The sequence below is a fragment of the Balaenoptera physalus genome, assembly GCF_965194825.1.
Source record: "Balaenoptera physalus genome assembly, chromosome: 19".
Lineage (NCBI taxonomy): Eukaryota > Metazoa > Chordata > Mammalia > Artiodactyla > Balaenopteridae > Balaenoptera > Balaenoptera physalus.
In genome coordinates, this window is record NC_138900.1 from 37,290,811 (window position 1) to 37,310,984 (window position 20,174).

The 20,174-nt window shown below is 35.2% G+C and overlaps 1 protein-coding gene across 4 annotated transcripts in view; it reads right to left on the bottom strand.

Moving 5' to 3' along the window:
- Nucleotides 1-20,174, bottom strand: part of RPGRIP1L (RPGRIP1 like) — a 97,985-nt gene that overhangs the window by 73,892 nt on the left and 3,919 nt on the right. For all 4 annotated transcript variants that reach the window (XM_082438901.1, XM_082438902.1, XM_082438900.1 and 1 more), the window contains exons 3-6: nucleotides 19,395-19,539; nucleotides 12,812-13,110; nucleotides 9,456-9,558; nucleotides 7,996-8,139 (exon numbers count right to left, since the gene is read on the bottom strand). In XM_082438901.1, the coding sequence (XP_082295027.1) occupies nucleotides 7,996-8,139; nucleotides 9,456-9,558; nucleotides 12,812-13,110; nucleotides 19,395-19,539 (691 nt within the window). The remainder of the gene's footprint in view (nucleotides 1-7,995; nucleotides 8,140-9,455; nucleotides 9,559-12,811; nucleotides 13,111-19,394; nucleotides 19,540-20,174) is intronic.

Consider the following 20,174-nt stretch of genomic DNA (forward strand, 5'->3'; position numbering starts at 1 on the left):
TGGAAAAATTGTCACAATGCCCTACTGGAACCAGAAAATGGACTACAAAGCTCACACATCTGTAAACCAGCTGAGGACCTGAAATACTTAATTTTCCTCTTTGATATTTGAAAGTTCATTGTATTTTGGCATCGGACAGTTAGTTGTCCTCACACAGAAGATAAACAAGTCCAAGAACCTGGATCTTGCCCAGGGTACAGTCTTAACACAATGTTAAAATAATTATGTGTCTAAAACATGTTATCTAGTAGTACTGAGCACACATTCAACAGTACACTCACCAATATTCCCCTCAGTATTATTTTTACTCACTAAAAAAAAATAAGAAGAAGAAGATGAAGGGTAATTATATTTTGAGTAGATCTCAAGAAAATATTCATATTTTTTCATATTTATTAGTCAAAATAGAACTTATCTGTTCTCCCCAGAATTACTTGGTTTGACTGCTCAACAGTGAGTGACATTTATTGATACAGAAGGATAGACTACTATTCAAATAATTTCAAACCTCTTCTTACGTTTTCAGCTGTACCTGATATTTTATTTTACTTGTTTTTAAGCATGCTAATATTTTCAAAAAGATATATACATGAGATATGTTTGAATAGTAACTATTACTTGATGACATTAACAAAAAATTAAGCCCCAACAAACCATTCAGTCACATAGGGTCATAGAAACAGCAGGTTTTAATTTTGAATTTTCTTTGTAAGGCAAAGGCCAGTAAGTTGTAAAAACTTTCAGTGGTCTCATTGGTGGATGCTTTCTTGAATATTTTCCTAAAGTCCTCGGAGTTTAAACTTTTCAAAATATTGGCAAGTAAGGTGACTTAGTATTTTATACTAATGATGCCCGAAGAGTGGGCACAGATATAACAGAAGTAGTATTTATAAACGAGCAATAACAATGTGGTACTTTAAATAAAAAGTCAGTTCGCTAGACAGTATACCTATTTTGGGATGACACAACACCTGCAAGTCTTTAATAATTATTTTAAAGTGTCAGTTTTAGGGCTTCTATACATAATAGTCATTACTATGATGGGATATTTTTGACGGCAACAACGCTGTTAAGTTGAAAGTGCAGAGTCAATGACATAAAGTACATAAAAGTTAAAAGCAACATTGTGATGAATGTGGCCTGGTCTTCAGGAAGGTGTGCAATGAAAAATCATCTCAAACCTGCCAATCAACATTTTTACACAGATGAAATATGGTAAAACAACGAGGGTGTACGTGAGAGAGGAAAGAGGGAAGGAGCTGCCACAGAAAAGTGAGAAGGATGTTGGAGGCAAGAGGGAGCTAGAGTCATTGCTAAGTGGCCTGTCCTAGACCTCTCTGCATGTGAAGGAAGGCCTCAGGTTGGTTTCCTCTGAAGAAGAGACAGGGCTAATTTTATGAGCAATATTTTATGTGACCTCCACGTAGTATTTTCCTGCCCTGTTCCATGCACTATGAAGGGAACATCAAATCTTCAGGATGATGACATTCGAACAGAAAGAACAATGCACAGTAAAAACATTCAGATGAACTCTGATGGTCATGTACCAATTCATACATGCTGCATTACACATGGTGAAATGATCTGCAAAGGGATATCAAGCATACTAATTAAGTGCTTTGTAAAAACAAATTTCTCATATTTTTCAACAAGGATTTTGAAAAAAACTATAAAAAATTAAGTTGGAAAATGTGGGTTTTTTTCTTTTTCTTTTTTTAACAGACATTATTTAGAATTACGCTCAAATCTTCTAAAACTATGAGAAGAGCTGTTGGCCCATCTCTAAGATTAAAAACAAACTGAAATAAATTAGATTTTATCTTGAAAAAAAGTAATCCAGCTCAAAAACCTATGTGCCAAGTTTCTCTCATATAATTTGAAACAGTCAAGCAATAAACTCTGAAAGAGGAATTTCTAATGGAAGCCTTGAAAACACTTGACTCCAGCTTTGCTACTGGGTGCCATAATAAATCCAGAAACTTAAAACCTCAGATATACTGGAGAAGGAAAAACTTTCAGTGGTGCTATGTAATGTATAGTCTAATATGAAAGCTTAAGAAGCCAAAATCTTTGCTCCAGTGAAAGTTTCTAATACTTCATTTCCCAGGCACACAATTCCTCCCCGCCGCAACCCCCATCAACATTTCATTCTTTGCTGCAGTAAGGATTATGAATGCTAAAAAAAGCTTCTTGATTTTTTTGAGGCAAAAAATGTTGTAATATAGTACTTTAACACCATTTAGAAGGGAAGGTTTTAGAATACAAAAGGTAGGCTATGAGACTCTGGAAAGTTGTTAGGTAAGATATTTATGAGATAGAACGAAGAGGTTCTTTTTGAGTAACAGTTTTAGGGTGACTAAATTTGGGGGATAAGGTTGAAAACAATCTGAGGATTAAAAAAACTCTACAGTTGTGTTTTTTTTTTGGGGGGGGGAACAGTGGCAGACTCTCTAAGTATATCATTGAGAGAAGTGTAGGTCATTCATAGCTCTTATTAGGGATACACAGATAACAATAAGGTATCACTTATGAATAGAATTATATGAGGTTGCTAGTGAATTGAATGGAATAAGCTTCACTAAAATAGCCAAGCAAAGTCTATTTGAAAGGTAATGACCTTGCTCAAAACTGCTGCTTTAGTTCACAGATGAAAATAATGCTCCCTGATTTAAGATTGCATAAAGGAAAACGTTTGTATGTGTATGTTTATTTGCCTCTGGATTGTATCTTTCTTGTGGTGTTGGGTCAAAATATAAATCAGAACTCAATATTTTCTTATTCTTAAACACACACAAGGAATGGAGGGGGACAGTTATGTAGAGCTTTCTACGTGTACATAATCTCACTCTTCTGCAAACGGAGGGAGCACTCCCAAGGACCGGTTGGGGACAGGAGGAACCCAAATCCTGGCTCACCTTCTTCAGGGGCCATTTTGAAGGTCAAGTTTAATGGATTCTGACTAGTAATGGGAATTTGAGAATTACATTAAAAATATCAAAAAGCCCAATGAGAAATGTAGACTCACTGGCAAGTAAGCTGTAAAAGCGAACTAAAGGTTTTATATTGTTTTTACTTTTGGATAGAATTATAGCAAATCGGTGCAATAATACAGGCTATTTCACAATTATCAGAAGCAATGATTAGCATGATACAGGTCTTGGATGAAAAAAAAATACAAAATTTATTAAATTAATACATACTGCTTACTTAGGAGGCAAAACCTTTCAGAATCCCAAGGTCTCTGGGGATAAAAGCATCTGGTTTTAAAAGGTAGGGAACCACTTACTCATTTCAACCTCTTCATTTCACAGTTAAGGTAGCTAAATGAGGCTTAGAGAAGTAAAGAATCTGGCCAGAGTTCTTATGTGAGAGAGCCAGGTCTAAAGAGATAAATTCTTCCTACTCTTGTAAGTTGCTTCCTTCCTCTGAGATGTTCCTAACTTTTAGCTTTCTCTCCACTCTCACATACACACTAATACACTAGTTACTATTAATTTTGATAATTTCTGTGGTTTAAATAAAGTGCTTGGGAAACATGCCAAGCAGCTATCACAAAAAAACTTAGATAACATTAATAATAAAAAACTTGGGGATAAAAGACATAGTATTTGAGTGTGATAACTTTTCATTAGGCAAATTCTAAGGTATTCAAAACAACAGTAGGAACTTGTTGGATATATTTTTAAAAAATGACAGATTACCTCCCTGTATAATAGTAATGTCTGCATGGTTATCCCTCGCCCCAGTTACCCTTCTATCCAAGAGCCAGATGTGCCCTCTAAATTAGGGGGCTGGGCAATCAGACAAATCCAAATTGAGGGGCATTCTGCAAACAACTCTCATCAATGGGCTGGCAAAGACTGCAGAACCACTCTAGAATAAGGGAAACCTAAAAGTCATGACAATTAAATACAATACATGACACTTGATTGGATATGGGATTAAAACAAAGGAAAACAAAACAGGGATTTCCTGGTGGCACAGTGGTTGGGAATCCCCCTGCCAGTGCAGGGGACACAGGTTCGAGCATGTGCGGCGGAGCAACTAGGTCCGTGTGTCACAACTACTGAAGCCCGCGCACCTGGTGACCATGCTCCACAACGGGAGAGGCCACCGCGATGACAGGCCTGCGCACCGCAGAGAGGAGTGGCCCCCGCTTGCCGCAGCTAGAGAGAGCCTGTGAGCGGCAATGAAGACCCAACGTAGCCAAAAATAAATTAATTAATTAAAAAAAAAAAAGAGAAACAAAACAAAAATAGCAATTAAAAAAACAGCTATAAAGGCCATTATTGGGACAACTGGGAAATTTTAATATGGACTGTGTATTTAGATGATGCTACTGGTGCATTCATTGTGAAATGTCCTGAATGTGTGACAGCTGTACTGTGGTTATGTAGGAAGATGTCCTTGTTCCTAGAAGGTGCTTAGAAATGGAGAGAGGGTGACATGATATATGCAGCTAATGCTCAGAGAGAGAGAGAGAGAGAGGGAGAGAGGGGGAGGGAGGGGAATGGGCCTGTGCCTGAGTGGGCAGAATGCAGAACAGGCTGTGTCATTCACAAACATGCCAAGGGGTGAAAGGTATGTGTGTTCACACTACTATTCTTACAACTTTGCTGTAGGTTTGCCATTTTTCAAAATGAAAAGCTGGGGAAGAACTTTGAGTGCCAGGAAGTAATCCGCGTCTGTGCACAGCTGGAAAGATGGAGCCCCTAAAGCCAAGCTGCTTTGTATACTGTGCGGCTGCAAAAGGCCTCTGTGTTTTATGACTTGACAGTGTGCTGTCAACCAAAGGGAAGGGGGCAAGTCAGTGTCTGAAATATTTACGGGTTAAATTTCCTCCACTGGGACATTATGGCACTTACATGATTTCTAATTAAGAAGGTAAACACCCTAACATTTACTTAAAAAAACACTTAGTACAAACTAGTTACACATTTGGTAAGAGTATAAATATTTTTGGAGTTGAAAAAGTCAGTAAAAGGTAAAATCATCCTGATTTTAATGTTCATGTACATGTGTTCACTGGTTACTGCTTTGCAGTTAATTTAAGATGGCCTTTTTCATAAGCAGAAAATGTGCATTTTTATATTGTTTAAATTTTAATATGGATTTTTGTTCAAAACAACACAGACATTCAGGCTACTTGTAAATGATACAAGATTTTTTGCTAATGAGGCATTATGTAGAACATATGCAAAAATCACAACTCAGTCTTCCAAAATAGACCACAATAACAGGAAAAGACATGATTTTAATAAAAAAGAGCAGCACTGGGCTTTTACTTCAAAGCAATTAAGGGCTTTGGATAACCAAAAGTTTATGTCAAGCTGATGCCAAACCAAACTGGTCTATTAAACACATACTACGAAGAGTTTCTGTAATATTCTATGAAAAGGCTCTTTGCCATAAATATCAAGCACCGCACTCTGAAGATTACAACTACGTTAGGTTCATGTTTGAGAACAAGGAGTCCAACATTCAGATCAGACTTCTAGAATTTCAAATCTGAAATAATGTATCCATGAAAGAGAAGTTTAAATATGTTTTCCATTTTGTGATTTTTCTCTACAGTAAATTATACCAAGTTTTATATTCTCCCCAACATTTTTCAACAGTTTTCCATTAGTCTCAAAAAAATTTCTGTTACACATAAAATTTTGAGCTATGTGTAAACATATAAGAAAAAAAAAAGACTTGAAGACCCTTATTTGAAGTCATTTCTTCAGTTTTCAACAACTGTATTTCAAGAAACAATATGTTATTCACCATAGGTACCCCTCCTTCTAAGCAAATAACCAATAATTTTCAATTTTATAAAATCTGTAAGGTAGGGTACAAATTGCTTTCATTCTTTGGCCTCTGCAACAAAAGCTTCTTTAACTGTAATACTCATTTTGTCTCTGCTTCTAATTCTTGATGTGACAAAAAATAGACTGCTATGGAGTGAATGACATAATCCCCTAAGGTTAGCCTTAGTTTAGTTTTTAAGGTAAACTCCTCTATGTGTATATGCTGATGTCTTCTGCTGAAAATACTTATACTAGAAAATATGCAGACCCATCTATGACTAGTTCTTCGGCTGTTCTAGTCCTAGGACTGAAGAACTTTTGGATTTCCCTTTCAATTAACACAACACTCTAGTTCTTAGATGATCATATGCCTTTGGAAGAAGGAATGGCCAACACAGGGTCGATCTTACTCTTTGGCAATTTAAGAAATATAACAGAGAAAGTAGTCTGATAACCTTGTACTCAGCTGTTGAGGAATGGGCTCCAAGCCTGGGCTTGGCCTAATGCAGAATTTTTATATTCAGATAATATTTTAAATACGGCTGTTGGCAATTTATTAAGGTCACCATATTCAGTGTTGGGGTCTTCAGCACTGCTCCTCACAAGGAACCATTTATTGGTTTTCCAAGAAGGCTAGGTCTATTCTTAGGGGGAACATGGATAACTCCTAGGTATTTAAAACCCTGGTTCAAAGCCAGGGTTCAAATTACATTCCCTATTACAAATATAATTCTAAAAAATATTCATTTTTCTTTTGCCCTGCACTTAGAAGGGTATATTAATGTCACAAAATATATAGAATTTCATTACATAATTTAATCTTACACATAACTTTTTAGGAACACAAATTAGTAGAGATAATATTAACCTTTTAAATCTTTGAAATAAAAAGCTTTTCATATATTTTTAGCCCACTTTATTTTTTTAAAACAAGTCTTCTATTATGCATCTTAGCTTTTTCAAATATTACTATGTAAGGTTTGCTTGTGAAAGAAGAAGTAAACTCTGATTCTGAAATGAAAAAGTGGAAAATCATACTTGGTTTTTCTAAATGAGAACCTACTCACATAAGTATGATATCACACTTGGTAAGGGAAAAACAAATAGAGGATCTAGGTCTGGTTTAAAAAAATATTGAGAGAAATAAAAGAGACATAAAAGATATAACAATCATATGCAATGTGTAGACCTCATTTGGATTCCAATTCAAACAGCAGGAAGTCATCGTTACAGAAGTTTGAATATAAACTAGTTATTAGATGGTATAAAGGAATTGCTGTTAATTTTGTTAGGTGTGATAATGGCACGGTGATTACATTAAAAAAATTCCTTATCAGACAGTGATATATACTGAAGTATTTACAGGTGTGATGACATGATATTTGGCAGGGGCTAATTAATTAAAGAAAATGAAGGTGAAGGGATAGATGAAACAAGATTGGGTAGCATGTTGATAATTGTTAAAGTTGAGAGATGAGTACATGAGATTTCAATATACTACTCTCCGTACCTTTGAGCATGCTTGTTCCAAACAAAAAGAAAAGGGCCATAAAGGAAGAAAATAATTCAAGGAAGAATATGGTAAAAAGATAAAATCTTGTTGGAAGCACAACGTGGAAGCACAAAATGAGAGAAGAGGTATTAGGAACCAACAAATGACAAAGGAGGACGGAAAAGAAAATACTATATATTATCAAACATCAAAAATGAAGAGGCAGCAAGGAGACTACTGAAGGGCCCCACTGTCACCCATAACAATCAGCAGAATTCGATGCAAACTTTGAATATTAGGAGAGGTAACATCTTTGTGGGATGAAAAAAATGGGGACTGTATTATGGAATGTACTACCTTTTAAGGTTGGGAAAAAAACTTAAATAAGGTTGGGCTTATTCACAAGGTATGCCAACAGCTGAGTCCCTGTCACACACATTTTTCTTGGTAGGTACAATCAAATGGTATCAGAACTTCCTACCGGCTTGGTAAATGAGCAGAGGAAACAAGATGAGGCAGAGTAGGTTAGGGAAAAATGCCCTTAGACTTGAGTTGTTGATAGCAGTTAGTAGGTCTAGAGCAGGCTTATATGAAGAATGTTAAGTAAAAACATGATTTTTAAATAGACTAGGCTTATCCTTCTGTGGCACATGATAAAGTATTTTAAACTAATTTTGACCTTATCAAAGTGATATTTCTGTTTTAACATACCTTTGATCTGTAGCCTGCTGTTCTCGAAGCTGAAGAAGAGATAACTCAATTTCATTTTCTTTTCTCCTCAACTGAGTTTTCAGGATCTCAGCCAAGTGCTCTAACTCTTCTATCTGGCCTCTCTGTGACTGAATAACATTTTCTCTGAAATAAAGAATCTTTACAAGAATTTGCAGCTTGAGGGAAAACCTGCAGTACATAAGAGCAGTACAAAGAAAGTGCTTCATAGTAAAGGGCAAGCAAAAGTTAAAAATTTTAGCTTAAGTGCCCCGGCACATAGTGAAATAGTAGCAGATTAAATGTGATGATTTGGAAGTACATATGGAAGAATTCAAGGTATTGCTTTATATAAGATAATGTCCTAGGCAACGGACTGGACTGTGGTTCAATTCAATGCAGTATTTATTGGTCACCTACTAAGTACTCTGTGATCTGGTCTTCTTCAGATAATTTATGTGCCTTTGTTCTTTCATATGCACACCTGCTTATACCACCCAAATTAACACTTCATAGAGAGAAGGCAAGAAATTTGCAAAACATAACTTAGTGGTCTCTGGTTTATATTTTATCTCTACCATGTCAGGCAGCATCCCAGTGTACCGAGCCTCAGGACTGGTCTGAACCCTTGCTTTTCCACTGACTAACAGGAAACAAGGTTAGGTCTAGTCTTTTAGTTTTATTCTTTCACAGGCAATCATTACTGTAACTGGTATTTAAAATATTCAAAAGTAAAAATTTAAGCCAATATTATTCTTAAGCAGCTATCTAAAGTATGATACTCTTTGTCTCATGCTTTCTCTCCTCATTCAGAATTGTTACTTTTTGATGATCCAGGTGAAGGCCTTATCTTCACTTGTGTGACTTACAGACACTGAGATCACCATGAGGCTTTGATTAACTGGAAAAGTAAGCTAAACGTGGCAGAAGTAACTTTTTTGAAACCACAGTATGATGAAGAATGCGGTACCATAGAATCAGCATGAAACAAAATCTGAAATCCATATGTATTTGATAGCTCCAAACTTTTAAGCCACTCCCTCCAATTCTTTTTTCTTTTTTTAAACCACAGAAAGGCTAATTAATTCATGATCTAAAAAAACCCAAAAAACAAAAAAAAAACTACCTGTAATTCTTCTGAGAATGAAAATGTTGCCTCTAAAGCTTATACTATTCTAAATGACTGGGCTTTACGCCATTCCATTGAGGGGGAAATTATAATAATAAAGAGGACTCTTCTCTAAACCCTTCCACTGAGGCAATTGGTTAAGTTTTTCATTTACCTCATTGTACTGGAAAGATGTTATATAATATCTGTTCTTACCTCACAGATCTAGCTGTATTTTAATGGAGCAAATTATCTGTACACAAACCAATTTTGTTTAAAATAAAGGCAAGGGAGGGATCAAAAAAGACATGATCAATATACAGTGTTCTAAAATGACCACAAAAAGAATACATACAAATTTCTTATTTCTCCTCTGGCTTCTTCGAGTAAACTGTTGCCATGTTTTGTAGGCATGGGTTGCAGAGTTTCCGCTACATCTGTATCTTGGAATTTAATACCTAAAAATAAATTAATAAGATTATTAATTAGCGAAGTTATTTAGAAAAGAAGGACCCTTGACTTGCTATCGTAAGGAAATATGCAATACAATAAAGTCTCTTAAGTACTGAGAGATAATGCGCTCCATAGTACAGAGAATCAGACTTACATCGCCAAAGGAACTGTTAGATCTCAGCCACCAGTTGGCATTAAATAAAACACAGCAGTAAGTATTGCTCATTTAACAAATTCTACTATGGAAACCAAATTACCCAGAAGTAGTTTTATTCAACTTAGATTTAGAACTTCCAAAGTAAATTCTGAAAGAACCAAAATTTTAACAGGTCTTTACAATATAAACTGAGGTATGAAGGAAAAAGTTTTCAAAACCGTGATTTTTTTTTAGTATTTTTGATAAAGGTTTTTTGATTTTTAAATTACTCATTCACACCCCTTGACCTTACATTTTGAACCTTACCTTCATTTGTGTGACTCACAGATACTGTGAGCGTAAGTCAAAATGTTTCCTGTACTTTGATTTATTCTACCTCAGTAAGAAAATCCATATTTAAACAAAGGTAATTTGAGAAGAGATCATCAATAGGATTCCTTTAAATAAAACATTTTGCTGCTGCACTTAAATATAATTTTTCTTATAAAAATAATTACAATTTTTTGTAACTTACAATAATTTTGTAAATATTGTAAATTATAATAATTTTTACAAGCCTGGTCCCATTGTTAAAAACGAGACATTCTTTTAATTATAGGAGTTACTTTACACTTATAGAATAATTAGGTTATTAGTTTTAGGTAAATGAAGTATGACAAATAATTTAGATTTTTAAAATGGAGAATAGTTCCAGACATAAAGGTACAGAAAAAACTCATTCTCCTTATAAAAGTTTACTTTTTAAAAATGAGAATTTTAATTAGGAAAAATGGAACTATCATTTGCTATTTCCAAAACTTTCAACATTTATTGCTGTAATCCAGAGTAAAGAATGGAACAGGCCCTGCCTAAAACATTACAATAGTTTACTGTGTTAAAATTTGCCTATTATATTATTTTGGCAGTAATACTAATTCTTAAGCTTTTCCTACATAAATCAAGGAAAAACTAAACATTACTACTAGAATTTAAAAAAAAAAAACACTTATACTCAAAACATATCTTAAAACTTACAGTCTCATGGTGATTTTCCAATGGCTATATTTAAAACGTACACACTTTATAATCTTTCTACTGGTTCTTCACAATAAGAATTGTTTCTACACTACATTGATCACACCTTAAGCCAGTACTTTCTATCCTTTATCCTGACAAGGTACAAATAGGAAACGATAATATTTGTACAGCAGCTTTGGCGGGTAAGACTGCTTGTGGCCCAAGAGGGTCAGGGTTCTTGCCCAGCCCCTCAGGCTGCAGTATTTCTGACAACTCTGGTCTAAGTCCCAGCCTCAAAGGCGGTCTTGAAGAGTCTATTAAGGCTACTAAGGTAGCGAACTTGATAATGATGCCTCAGGTTTACACAGAAAGATAGAAGTTAGGAAAGTATTCATTACTATTTAATCCTTTGTGCAACTTCTATGTCCTAGATTCTGTACCAAACAGTGAAAAAGTTCTGAATTACTAACTGTAAATATAAGGAGAAATTTAATCTATGTAAGTAACATTTTAAAGGCTCTTCTGTTCTGTGGCTCTTCTACAAGGAGAAACTTCCATCAAACTCTTCTATTTAAACAGCAATTCATAGCATTAGATTAGCTTGCCATGTTAATCTAATATTTGGGCATCGTTTTTATTTAGCATAAAAGACCTTGCAGACCACAGGGATCGTCTTGCCCAACTGTAGTCACAGATGACAAAACTAAGGTTCAGAGAGGATAAATGACTATTTAAAGGTAAAATATATTGTTGTGGACCTACCATCTCCTGACCTTTCTTCTAATCTGGTGTTATCATTCCATTTTACAGATGCGGAAAATGAGGCTCTGGGAAGTCAAGTGCTCTCTTCCACATAAAAAGTTAATTAGCGGCAGAATGTATTTTTGATTTATAATTCATTATGATTACTTTGGTTATATTCAAAGCCTACTGCCAATCTCACATAGCTAGGAGTAGCCAAGCTCTTTTATCCTGGAGCTGCCTCCTGCCTACCGTGGAGGCCTTACTGACTTCAAAGGAACTCTGTCTAGGGAACATATAGTGTTAACATTTTGGCTTGGAGAGAAAAATAGAACAAATTTTTCTCTTTTTCTGTTCAGATGGTGTTTTTTGTTCCCTCAGTGAATTGAAAGTTTTACATGATTTTTTTATTTCCCTAAAAATGTTTGGTCTTTAAGTGGAGCACGTTCCAAGCAAAGATGAACTAGAACTAAAATTCTATTTCCTTCCCTAGTAGTTGAAATGAAAAAAGTATTCCTTAAAATATTTATTGACTTTTTGCTTCATTATAAATAAAGTTTGTCTGTGGGTGGAGGGAATTGGGAATTTTCATTAGAAATACTTAGGTTCTGTCTACAGTACTGAGTCTTCTATATTCAATTGAATTGCTTTGTAAGCTGGGCAGGTTTTAGGTGATTCATTTTCAAGATGAGAAAAGTGATTGACCAATGATCATTGTTTGAAGATGGAAGAGAGCTTTATGGTCGCTTGCTCAAATCCTTTTATTTTATGTGTAAAGAAAACTCAAGTTCAGAATGATTAGAAGACTTGTCCAAGGTCACCAGACAGCAAGCAGAGGAGCAAGAACCCAACTTTTTAAACGCCTGGTTAAGTGCACACTCCACTGTCAAGCTGCCTCCACACAATGAGGAAGATTTAAACAATTCTGTAAAATTTATAGAAGGCCTTTGGACGAAGAACCTAAGTGTGATCCTTCAGAACAACAGTGTGACCATATGGGCAAATTAGTGGTTTCCCTATTTGCCTGAGTCAACGAGATTTCCATCCATAATATAAAAAAACCAACTCAAACTAAACTAAACCTGTAATTTATGTAGTTTCATACATGCTTCTTTTATTAGTTAGGATGAATAGTTATATTCAATGTTTCACTAGACAAATTTGAGCATGATCTAGTGATTCTTATATAAAATGATCTTCATGTTAATGTGATTTTATCAAAAAGTCAAAAAATGATTTCTCTCTTTCTAAAGACACTCAAAAACAAGAATAGTACAGAAATAAAACTCTATGCGTATGTACGTATGTGTGTGTAAGACAAGTTATTAACTTAAATTTAGGATTTAACGTAAGCTTTAGTTTACCTTTCCTGGGGCATTCCTGTAAGCCTGCATTTTCATTCACTTTTCTACGCCCAGTGTTAACGCGAGATTGCACATAACTGTATGGAGTTTGCCTGTGACCCTGGATCTGAAGTTGCTGTTTGGTTGAAATTAGTCTGTTTTTGAGGACTTCGTTTTGTCTTTCAAGCTCATGAACTTTCTCTTGCAGCCGCTCAATCATTTCTTCCATTTCCACATCTCTTCCCAGCCGCTTGGGGCCGCCACCAACCCGTTCATATCTTTTCTTGTCATTAACTAGCCGTATTAACTTGGTGGCCATTCTAGGGAAATAATAAAAAGATGAAAAGGAATGTGAGAAGTCAGCATAAAATGCATTCTGTTGAAAGGAACATAATCACTGTGAAGACTTCAGTGCAGAACCTGAATAATAAATTTCAGGTTTTGATGTAACTATTACTGCCTGTGAAGAATCCTTTGATGATAATTGAAACCACTGGGCAACAATCTGCTTTATAGCACTGACAAATAACAGTTTCCTAAGGCTTATCATTTAAGGTTAGTAAAGAGAGGACACATATTTACTCCATATGTTCCTCAAATGCAATTTTTAACGCATGACCTTATGTAGGAATGCTGTATGCACTTAAATGTAGCTACAGATTGTGGATATGGTGGGTTATATCTGCAAGCCACAGTAAGTTAAAACTTTTCAAAATTGTATTAAGACTATGCAGCATTTAGGTGATGTATTGTTTTCAGTTTCTCTAGGATTAAGACGTATTACAAATATAAAAATGTTAAAATGCATAGATACATACATATTAAAAGCCCAATGAAAAATTCAAAAGAAACCCAAATGCACCATTAAATGTTGCTTAGTGCTCAAGAAACATGCCTGTTTAATGGTAGAACTTAATTAGGTACAGAATGTATTATTTCAATGGTACTTTTAAATTTAGACATACATTGTGCTTTTGACATCTCAGGAGTTTATACCTTTGATTCTTTTAAGTTTTGATAAAAACTGGTTAGACAGAACAAAAGACAGAAAGGGCACATGGGGGTGATGTAATATACACGTACGGAAAACATGCTTGACAGTGAATGGAAAAATCTTGGCAGTACAAGAAAGAAAAGGTGGCTTTGATGAGAGACACAAGTTCAAGACTTTACAAAATTGGTCGCACATCTTCAATAGCTGATTCTAGTTTATAGTGAATCTATTTTTATAAAGACCCAGACAGGAGATTGAAAATAAAAACACACTTCATTTTTCTTTAAACGGGGTTTTGCTTTATTTTAGCATGGTTATGGACAGAAGCTTTTACTTAGGAGAACAAAAGTGAAATAAAAAAACCCCTTAATAGCTTTGGGATGTCACAGAACAACCTTTTTTTGCCCTAAGCAGAGTCCTCTGTAAAAGCAGTAGTAATACATGTCTATCTACACTTCTGGCTACTCGGTCTACAGCATGCGGCATCAGGGGAAAGCTATGCATAACATAATCAGTTAAGATTGTTTTCTTTTTCCCTTGAGGCACATCCATTAAACATGCTTTATAAGGGATATAGGATAATAAAAACCAAGATCCAAGAGTACCACAAACACCCTAGTAAAGTAATCAATGGATTAGTTCCTTTTCCACCTAATCCAGAGAAGGATATATCATTGAGGAATCTGGGCAGGTATCATAGCCCAACAGAGCTACACACTCTACCTAGCCCTTTAGGACCCTGAGCCCCTCCAAATGGTTTATCCATAGAAAGATGGTAGCCATTTAAATGAGATGTCAACCTAAATATCTGAATCTTCTGTTACACAAAGACTTTCACACAGATAGAGATTACATTCAAAAGAAAGACATAGATTTAAGCAAAGATCAATAAAACTAAAAGCTGGTTCTTTGAGAAGATAAACAAAATTGATAAACCATTAGCCAGACTCATCAAGAAGAAAAGGGAGAAGACTGAAATCAATAGAATTAGAAATGAAAAAGGAGAAGTAACAACTGACACTGCAGAAATACAAAGCATCATGAGAGATTACTACGACTAACTATATGCCAATAAAATGGACAACCTGGAAGAAATGAACAAATTCTTAGAAATGCAAAACCTTCTGCGACTGAACCAGGAAGAAATAGAAAATATAAACAGACAAATCACAAGCACTGAAATTGAGACTGTGATTAAAAATCTTCCAACAAACAAAAGCCCAGGACCAGATGGCTTCATAGGCGAATTCTATCAAACATTTAGAGAAGAGCTAACACCTATCCTTCTCAACTCTTCCAAAATATAGCAGAGGGAGGAACACTCCCACACTCATTCTACAAGGCCAGCTCCACCCTGATACCAAAACTAGACAAAGATGTCACAAAGAAAGAAAACTACAGGCCAATATCACTGATGAACATAGATGCAAAAATCCTCAACAAAATACTAGTAAACAGAATCCAATGGCACATTAAAAGGATCATACACCATGATCAAGTGGGGTTTATCCCAGGACTGCAAGGATTCTTTAAAATACGCAAATCAATCAATGTGATAAACCATATTAACAAATTAGAAGGAGAAAAACCATATGATCATCTCAATAGATGCAGAAAAAGCTTTCGACAAAATTCAGCACCCATTTATGATAAAAACCCTCCAGAAAGCAGGCATAGAGGGAACTTACCTCAACATAATAAAGGCCATATATGACAAACCCACAGCCAACATCGTTTTCAATGGTGAAAAACTGAAACCATTTCCTCTAAGATCAGGAACCAGACAAGGTTGTCCACTCTCATCACTATTATTCAAGAAAGTCTTGGAAGTTTTAGCCACAGCAATCAGAGAAGAAAAAGAAATAAAAGGAATCCAAATCGGAAAAGAAGAAGTAAAACTGTCACTGTTTGCAGATGACATGATACTATACATAGAGAATCCTAAAGATGCCACTAGAAAACTACTAGAGCTAATCAATGAATCTGGTAAAGTAGCAGGATACAAAATTAACGCACAGAAATCTCTTGTATTCCTATATAGTAATGATGAAAAATCTGAAAGAGAAATTAAGGAGACACTCCCGTTTACCGTTGCAACAAAAAGAATAAAATACCTAGGAATAAACCTACCTAAGGAGACAAAAGACCTGTATGCAGAAAATTATAAGACACTGATGAAAGAAATTAAAGATGATACAAACAGATGGAGAGATATACCATGTCTTTGGATTGGAAGAATCAACATTGTGAAAATGACTCTACTACCCAAAGCAATCTATAGATTCAATGCAATCCCTATCAAACTACCAATGGCATTCTTCACAGAACTAGAACAAAAAATTTCACAATTTGTATGGAAACACAAAAGACCCCGAATAGCCAAAGCAATCTTGAGAAAGAAAAATGGAGGAGGAATCAGGCTCCTGGATTTCAGACTATACTACAAAGCTACAGTAATCAAGATAGTATGGTACTGGCACAAAAACAGAAATATAGATCAATGGAACAGGATAGAAAGCCCAGAGATAAACCCACGCACATATGGTCACCTTATTTTTAATAAAGGAGGCAAGAATATACAATGGAGAAAAGACAGCCTCTTCTATAAGTGGTGCTGGGAAAACTGGACAGCTACATGTAAAAGAATGAAATTAGAACACTCCCTAACACCACACACAAAAATAAACTCAAAATGGATTAAAGACCTAAATGTAAGGCCAGACACTATAAAACTCTTAGAGGAAAACATAGGCAGAACACTCTTTGACATAAATCACAGCAAGATCCTTTTTGACCCACCTCCTAGAGAAATGGAAATAAAAACAAAAATAAACAAATGGGACCTAATGAAACTTAAAGGCTTTTGCACAGCAAAGGAAAACATAAAAAAGACGAAAAGCCAACCCTCAGAATGGGAGAAAATATTTGCAAATGAAGCAACTGACAAAGGATTAATCTCCAAAATTTACAGGCAGCTCAGTATCAAAAAAACAAACAGCCCAATCCAAAAATGGGCAGAAGACCTAAATAGACATTTCTCCAAAGAAGATATACAGATTGCCAACAAACACATGAAAGGATGCTCAACATCACTAATCGTTAGAGAAATGCAAATCAAAACTACAATGAGGTATCACCTCACACAAGTCAGAATGGCCATCATCAAAAAATCTACAAACAATAAATGCTGGAGAGGGTGTGGAGAAAAGGGAACCCTCTTGCACTGTTGGTGGGAATGTAAATTGATACAGCCACTATGGAGAACAGCATGGAGGCTCCTTAAAAAACTAAAAATAGAACTATCATACGATCCAGCAATCCCACCATGGGCATATACCCTGAGAAAACCATAATTCAAAAATAGTCATGTAACACAATGTTCATTGCAGCTCTATTTACAATAGCCAGGACATGGAAGCAACCTAAGTGTCCATCGACAGATGAATGGATAAAGAAGAGGTGGCACATATATACAATGGAATATTACTCAGCCATAAAAAGAAATGAAATTGAGTTGTTTGTAGTGTGGTGGATGGACCTGTCTGTCATACAGAGTGAAGTAAGACAGAAAGGGAAAAACAAATACCATATGCTAACACATATATATGGAATCTAAAAAAAAAAAATGGTTCTGAAGAACCTAGGGGCAGGACAGGAATAAAGACGCAGAGGTAGAGAATGGACTTGAGGATATGGGGGAGGGGGAAGGGTAAGGTGGGATGAAGTGAGAGAGTGGCATGGACATATATACACTACCAAATGTAAAATAGATAGCTAGTGGGAAGCAGCCACATAGCACAGGGAGATCAGCTTGGTGCTTTGTGACCACCTAGAGGGGTGGGATAGGGAGGGTGGGAGGGAGATGCAAGAGGGAGGAGATATGGGGATATATGTATATGTATAGCTGATTCACTTTGTTATACAGTAGAAACTAACACAGCATTGTAAAGCAATTATACTCCAATGAGATGTTAAAAAAAAAAAGTTTGAAGCAAAAAAAAAAAAAAAAAAGACAGATTTAATGTGAAAAAGCAGTCATCATCTAGAGAAAAACAAACAACTCCAATTTTTAAGGCAAGAAGAGCACATCCATAGAGAGCCTTAAAATTCCTTCAAAGATATGCAAGTAAACTTTGCCAAGAAAGGTAAGATTGCATCTTTTTGTCCAGTAATAGCAATAATTTTCATTTGATTATTTTATATTAATGAAATAAGTGATCAGGTAAAGTTTGAGTACTTCTTCAGAAAGGTGGTTTATCAAATCTACATTCATACTAAAGTAAGTGATTCTAATTATATCTTAAGGATAAATTTAAAGGTAGTTCTATCCATGTATCTAGGTAGTGTTAGTGGTGTGAACCTGAGAAGGAAATTAGAGCTTTGGGTCATAGCGGTCATTGGATCAGTACCCTCAGGGCTGAGTAAAATAAAATTCCAGGAGGTTAAATGGCTTGAACATACCATAGGCGAGTGGCAGAGAGACAAAGAACACATGTACACCACTTGACTCCTAGCCCAGTCCTTTTTCCATTAAACTACATAGCTCATTATTACGTTGTTTTCTATTTTCTGGCTAGGACAAATTACTAATGAGGTCAAGGCTGTGAATTTAATTCTTTTACTGACCAATTAGATTTACAAAGGAAAAAAACTCTTCAGTGGTCACAGACTAAATGCCTCATTCAGACAGGGTGACGGCTGTGTTAGTGGTCAGAAAAAGAAACAGGCAAGTGAGTCTTGAAAAAAGCCATCATCACGACTCAAAAACCAACTCAAAGTAAAAGCTCTGCACAAAGCAGGTCAGTGGGTCATTAAAACAAAGTCCACAGAATAGAAACTGACTAGAATCACTCCTTTAGAGGCTAAGTTCCAAGCGGAAGAAAAACCCCCTATCTTCTTTGTTCAATCCTTGTCTCACCTTTCCATTGAACCTAGAACATGAATATGAATACAGATCTGTTCATGCTCACAAATGAGAATGAACTTTTAATGCCACACACTCAGAAGACAGTCATTGTTCCTGAACAAGAAGGAATGAAAGCTACCTACTCTTAAGAAATAATCCCTGCAGAAATTTTTTGCATACAAAAGTGACCCTGTTTCCTCAGAAACAATAGATTCTTTGAAATAAATACAGATTCTAGATTAATCCAAGCAAAGTAAAATATGTTCCAGATAGTGAAGTGATGTTCTCATTAGTAAACCCCAAATCTTAAAGGAACATGCATCCTAACAAGTTAGAATAGCTAATTACTTTTTAAAACTTTCATTTTAAAATCAAGACGTTTAGAAAACAGATGTTTTGGCCATTTGCTTATTAAACTATAAAAATTAGAGCAAAAGTTATTTAGAGATATGATACACTCATGGCACTCATAGCTATTAGCTCTTTCTTTCAAATGGCAACTTCAGACATAATAAACACTCATAATCTTCTTGGTTTATTATCCTAGTTTGTAAGATTTTCCATTTTTAAAAACTGTACTGATTTATAACCTGCCTTGCTCCGAAAAAGATTCAAGGTGGGGTTTTCAATTAAGTTTATAGAAAAGCATATCCTCCAAACTTTACAGAGTCAGGAAAAAAAAGCTAAAAGCTTTTTATCATAACCTTTTAATTTTATCCTCTTGCTTGCGGGCATGCTGTTTAAGTAAAATGTTCTCATCATGCAAACGCAAAAATCTGTCTTCCAGTTCCTCACGACTGATACGTGACACTGCCTGGCGAGACTTCATTGTCCGTGTTGTTGAAGTTTCTGCAAAAATGCCAAGGTAATTAATAGGAGGATTACTTAAAATAGCCTCTGAAAACAATAACTGTTGATATTAACATAATCTCTGATGCACTCATCTCAGGTTTTTTTCTTTGTGACCTACAATTAAGACTGCTTTAGAAAATGTTATAGCATTGTTCACGCCACTGATTGGAGGTAAGAACAAAAGTCTTTGCTATTAATACTTTATATGCAATATTAAGGATTTGAGCAACAATCGTTTCCAGTCAAAAAATGTATTCAAATAACAATGTAAGACAGAACTTACATCAAATAAGAATGAAAGATGCAACTCTGATCCAATAAAGGCTTTTCAATTTATATGCTGAATGTTGAAAAAACTAAATAAAAAGTCAGGGTATCTGGAAGTATTTTTTTTCAAAGGTAAGAGTTATAACAATAACAATATGATTAAGATATTTTTCTGAGCTATGGCTTATAGAAAATAAACAATAAAATCTGCAAGACCAAGCAAACAAAAACCTTCACAAATCATTTATAAGCTATCATATATTTTTAAAGAACTTTTACACCTTTTAGCAGGTGTGTATATTTTTTTTACATATGCTTAAATTTGATATTTTCCTGGGAAGCTGGTCAATTTTCAACAGTCCTCC